Here is a 6,273-nt window from a genome sequence, read left to right as displayed (position 1 = left end):
TTAAGTGGAACACGTGTCGTCTATATTTATTTAAAGTTGCGCATTTTGATGCGACGTCACATTTCTCAGACCTCCCCCACCGTCACACATCGTCACAAATGTCTGACCCGCCCCCCCCAGGTGCGTGACGTCATTTATGGACGGCCCCATATCACATGGCGGGGGGGGGGGGTTTGAGAAACTCGCCCCCCCCCCCCCCCATTGTTTCAACTTTCCGCGCGGGGAGATGTCCTCCTCGAGGCGGGCAACTTCTGCGTTCCGCGTGCGGCGGGGGGGGGCTCGCTGGCCGAGCTCGCCACTGCCCCCCCGGGTTGTGTTTCAGCTGAACAGATTCCACGCACCGCGTTTGTTATCGTTAGACTTCGTTTCTTCTATTTGTGGCAAACCTGGTACTGTATTTTCCGGTATTTTCACGCGGTTACCGGTTTTTGCACGGACACCGATTCCGGGGAGAGAGATCCGCGAAGTTAATTTCTCAGCGCTGCCACGACCCCTCCTCGCTCGCTCCCTGCGCCTCGAGAGAGTGGATGGGAAACCGCCGCGCTGTGTGGCAAAGCGTGAGGGCGGGCGGATGAGTGGGTGAGCAGGTGAGTGAATGGGTGGGTCAATGCGTTGAGTGGGTGAGTGAGTTGGTGGTGATTAAGTGGGTGGGTGAGCGAACGAACGGTGCGAGTGGATTGGTGGGTAGATGAGTGAGTGAGTTCGTGGGTGACTGGGTAGGTGGGGTAGCGGGTGGGTAGTGAGACGAGTGAGCAAATGAGTGCGTGAGCGGGTGGGTGGTTTGGTGCGTTGGTGGGTGGGTAGGTAGGTGATGAGTGAGTGATTGTGTTAGTGGGTAGGTAGGTGATGAGTGAGTGATTGTGTTAGTGGGTAGGTAGGTGATGAGTGAGTGATTGTGTTAGTGGGTAGGTAGGTGATGAGTGAGTGATTGTGTTAGTGGGTAGGTAGGTGATGAGTGAGTGATTGCGTTAGTGGGTAGGTAGGTGATGAGTGAGTGATTGCGTTAGTGGGTAGGTAGGTGATGAGTGAGTGATTGTGTTAGTGGGTGGATAGGTGAGTGAGCGAGTTAGTGGGCAAGTAGGTAGGTGGATGGCTAGGTGGGTGAGTGGGTAGGAGAGTTCGTGAGCATGTCAGCGAGCGAGCAGGTAGGTGGGTGGGTAGACAGGTGAGTAAGCAGGTAATTGGGTGTATAGATGAGTGTGTGTGTGTGCGGGTGGGCGAGTTGGTATGTAGATGAGTGGATATGCGGGTGGGTGAGTTGGTATGTAGATGAGTGGATATGGGGGTAGGCGAGGTGGGTGAGTTGGTATGTAGATGAGTGAACGGATTAGTTGGGAGCGCGGGCGGCGAGGTGAGCGAGCGGGCGGGTGGGTGGGTGGAGTTGGAAAATAATCTCGCATTTCTGGAATAACTGCTGCTGCCGCTTGCGCAACGCCGCCGCCAAGGCGTTGTCCCTGACGGCGCGGGACCCCCCGAGAGGAGGAAGAAGTCCGCTAGAGCCACGGCGAGGACGCTCCGCTCCACAGCCACACGACCACGACGACGACCCCAGGACGTACGTACAGCGACAGGCGCCTAAACCCCCCTCCTTCCTCGCCTGTCGCCTTGTTGCTTGTTGCCGGCCGCTCGGCGTGTTGTGGCTTTAAGACTGGTGTGTGTGTGTGCTTAGTAACTCTGTGAAAAGCAAAAGGCATTCTTGTACACGCGTCACAAAGTCCAGGTGTGCAATCCGCTGCGATGGTACCTGTGTGTGTGTGCCTGTGCGTGTGTGTGTGCCTGTGCGTGTGTGTGTGCCTGTGTGTGTTTGTGTGTGCCTCTGTGTGTGTGTGTGCCTGTCGGAGTGTGTGTGTGTGTGCCTGTCGGAGTGTGTGTTTGTGTGTGCCTGTCGGAGTGTGTGCCTGTCGGAGTGTGTGTTTGTGTGTGCCTGTCGGAGTGTGTGTTTGTGTGTGCCTGTCGGAGTGTGTGTTGGTGTGTGCCTGTCGGAGTGTGCGCACGTGTCGGTGTTTGGGGAGCGGTCGCCTGTTGAAGGCTGCTAAGGGGTGGGGGGGTCTTGGTGGGGGGGGTCTTTGTGTGGGGGGGGGGGGGGTCTTGGTGTGCGAGTTCGAGTGGCGCTCTCGACCCATGACGGCAGCAATCGTGTGGACCGCTCCTGGGCCTCGAAATCGACTCGGCCTCAATCGAGTAACTGGTTGTCGTGTGTAAACATCAGTACTGGGGAGACAAAGGCGGCCGGGCGTGTTTTTTTCCCCCAGGCCACCCCACCTCCCTCGAGGGGTGACACTCGCTAACAGCACTTGCCCCCTCAGCCTTCAGAGGGCGTCAAGGCCCCCCGCGCGTGCCGTGCCAACGCGGTGCCCGTGGCCGCGCGTTGCCTGCAGAGGTTCGCGGTTTCGTCGCGCGGGGTGGGGGCCCTCACAGCCAGCGGCAAACACAAAGGACGTTAAAGACCTCGCGACGTCATTCGCAAGAGTCGAGGCCATCGCGTGATTGCGTTATGGTCCAAGTTCTGGATCAAATCTTGGGAGGGAAATCAAACCTCCGGCGCTGTGATGATGTCGGGGGATTCCACGCAGCAGCAGAAGCGTCGCACCCGATGTGCAAATCGACATTGGCAGGGACCCCCCTCTGAGTCGCGAGGTCTGGTGAGGCGTCGTGACGGTGAATAATAAATTGTGTTACGAGCGTGAGACGTGCCCCAGCGGGTCGATAAAACTGAGAACCAAAGCGGCTTCCTGCTCGGCAAGCTCCTACAAGCACTCGAGTATTTACGACCACACAAGGCAGCGGTGGAAATTCGGCATTGCTATGACAGAAGCCGCGACTACAGCACAACGCTTCATTGTGACGATGTAGTGTTGCTGTTGATGGTGTGAATTGCACGTGATGATGATGGTGATCGTGACTGATGATGATGATCGTGATGATGATGGTAATCGTGACTGATGATGATGATCGTGATGATGATGATGATGACAGCGATGATGATGATGGTGATCGTGGCAATGATGACGGTGATTATTCTTGTGATGCAATTAATGATGGCATTGATGACAGTGATGATAGTGCCGATGATGCTGAAGTCACGACAAACCACTTATTAGCCGAGTTGTCTGTAGTAAAAATGACACCTACAAATACAATAATAACAAATCCCTTTATCAGACACAGCCTCAATGAGTTTCCAATCGGGATGTTTGGCCATGAATTTCCATGGTGCGTGATGAGCGTTGGCTTCACGTGTGAGGAAGCCGGAGGAAACCCCTGCAGAGCAGAGGGGGATAGAGAACACATACACTACACACACAGAGAGAACACACACACACAGAGAGAACACACACACACAAAGAACGCACAAACTCCACGCACACACACAGAACACACACACAGAACACACACAGAGAACACACACAGAGAACACACACACACACACAGAGAACACACAAACTCCACACACACACACAGAACACACAAACTCAACACACACACAGAACACACAAACTCCACACACACACAGAACACACAAACTCCACACACACACACAGAACACACAAACTCCACACACACACACAACACACAAACTCCACACACACACACAGAGAACACACAAAATCCACACACACACACAGAGAACACACAAAATCCACACACACACACAGAGAACACACAAAATCCACACACACAGAACACACAAACTCCACACACACACAGAGAACACACAAAATCCACACACATACACACACAGAGAACACACAAAATCCACACACACACAGCACACACAAACTCCACACACACACACAGAACACACAAACTCCACACACAGAGAACACACAAACTCCACACACAGAGAACACACAAACTCCACACACACACAGAACACACAAACTCCACACACACACAGAACACACAAACTCCACACACACACAGAGTGGCGCCCCAGGCGGGTATCGATGGATCTGCCGACCTTCTAATGTGGATGCCCCGCCCGTTGTCCGTGAACTAACGGGAGACGCCGGGGTGTGCGTGTGTCGGGTTGTGCGTGTGTCGGGGTGTGTGTCGAGATGTGTGTGTGTGTCGGGGTAGACGCGGAGGTGTGCGTGTGTCGGGGTGTACGCGCAAGGTGTGTGTGTGTCGAGGCGTGTGTCGGGGTGTTCAATCCCCGCGGCGAGACGCCTCTACCCCTCTGTTGTCGCCAGCTTGGGCTCAACCGCAGGGGCACAACTAGGAGGGGGTGGTGGTGGGGCTGGCCCGTCACTCGGTGCGGCTGCTGCTGCTGCTGGTTGTTGTTGAGGTGGTGCCAGGGGTGTAACGATGGAGGGGAGGGGGGGGGGCAGCTTTATGCAACGTATAGGGGGGGCCCAATCGACCACGAGGGGAACCCCCCCCCCCCCCACTCAACAGATACATAAGTTAACACAATGTAAACATTTGTTATTAATTAATGTTTATTTTTTATTAAGAGTTTAATCAAATAAATTGAGAAATAATAAATGAAAGTACATTTGTATTCACTTAAAAAAAGGATTAGCACGGTTGGCTACGTACGGTGCGAAAGAAGTTCAACATGCACCATCTTCACCACCACCATCTCTGTATCATCATCATCATCACCACCACCATCATCTGTATCATCATCACCATCTGTTCAACATACATAGATACATACACCATCTTCAACACCACCATCTGTTCAACATACATACATAGATACATACAGCATCATCACCACCACCATCTCTGTATCATCATCACCACCACCATCTGTTCAACATACATAGATACATACAGCATCATCAACACCACCACCACCATCTCTGTATCATCACCACCACCATCTGTTCAACATACATAGATACATACAGCATCATCATCACCACCACCATCTCTGTATCATCACCACCACCACCATCTGTTCAACATACATAGATACATACAGCATCATCATCACCACCATCACCATCTCTGTATCATCACCACCACCATCTGTTCAACATACATAGATACATACAGCATCATCATCACCACCACCATCTCTGTATCATCACCACCACCACCATCTGTTCAACATACATAGATACATACAGCATCATCAACACCACCATCACCATCTCTGTATCATCATCACCACCACCATCTGTTCAACATACATAGATACATACAGCATCATCATCACCACCACCATCTCTGTATCATCACCACCACCACCACCACCATCTGTTCAACATACATAGATACATACAGCATCATCATCACCACCACCATCTCTGTATCATCACCACCACCACCATCTGTTCAACATACATAGATACATACAGCATCATCATCACCACCACCATCTCTGTATCATCATCACCACCACCATCTGTTCAACATACATAGATACATACAGCATCATCATCACCACCATCACCATCTCTGTATCATCACCACCACCATCTGTTCAACATACATAGATACATACAGCATCATCATCACCACCACCATCTCTGTATCATCACCACCACCACCATCTGTTCAACATACATAGATACATACAGCATCATCATCACCACCACCATCTCTGTATCATCACCACCACCACCATCTGTTCAACATACATAGATACATACAGCATCATCATCACCACCACCATCTCTGTATCATCATCACCACCACCATCTGTTCAACATACATAGATACATACAGCATCATCATCACCACCACCATCTCTGTATCATCACCACCACCACCATCTGTTCAACATACATAGATACATACAGCATCATCATCACCACCACCATCTCTGTATCATCACCACCACCATCTGTTCAACATACATAGATACATACAAGGAGCTTCGTGGAGTTGACGTACCCGGCAACTCCACGGTTGTGGCAAGAATTGAATGACACGCTGGCCATGCTGACCTATTGACCGTGACCTCTGATCTTGTTTTAGCAGGCGCATCTCTCTTCTCCATTCGTCTGGAGCGAGCGAGTGAACGAGCAATGGATGTGCAGCTTCGTAAAGACGTGCCCAGGTCCCAAAGACCCCGCTCGACTATCGGCCTGTTGACCTCGGGTACGTGTGTGTGTGTGTGTACACGTGTGTGTGTGTGTACACGTGTGTGTACACGTGTGTGTGTGTGTACACGTGTGTGTGTGTGTACACGTGTGTGTGTGTACACGTGTGTGTGTGTGTACACGTGTGTGTACACGTGTGTGTGTATGTTAAACTTCTTTCGCACTGTACTTGGACAACCGTGCTAATCGGAGATGTGGGGTAATGACGACAAAC

The 6,273-nt window shown here is 51.8% G+C and overlaps 1 protein-coding gene across 6 annotated transcripts in view; it reads left to right on the top strand.

Annotated features, from left to right (window-relative positions):
- The first annotated feature begins 245 nt into the window (after window positions 1-245).
- The window catches only part of LOC133357652 (LIM domain only protein 7-like), a 30,441-nt gene continuing 24,413 nt past the window's right edge, over window positions 246-6,273 (top strand). Inside the window, exons 1-3 of one of the 6 annotated variants that reach the window (XM_061575730.1) lie at window positions 246-587; window positions 1,446-1,555; window positions 5,935-6,057. In XM_061575730.1, the coding sequence (XP_061431714.1) occupies window positions 5,985-6,057 (73 nt within the window). In that variant the 5' untranslated portion in view covers window positions 246-587; window positions 1,446-1,555; window positions 5,935-5,984. The remainder of the gene's footprint in view (window positions 588-1,445; window positions 1,556-5,934; window positions 6,058-6,273) is intronic. The other 5 variants (XM_061575728.1, XM_061575727.1, XM_061575729.1 and 2 more) reach the window with 5 other exon arrangements.

Source organism: Lethenteron reissneri, chromosome 59 (assembly GCF_015708825.2).
Source record: "Lethenteron reissneri isolate LAM-NWPU_2019-01 chromosome 59, ASM1570882v1, whole genome shotgun sequence".
Lineage (NCBI taxonomy): Eukaryota > Metazoa > Chordata > Hyperoartia > Petromyzontiformes > Petromyzontidae > Lethenteron > Lethenteron reissneri.
This window is presented reverse-complemented; position numbering and strand designations above follow the sequence as displayed.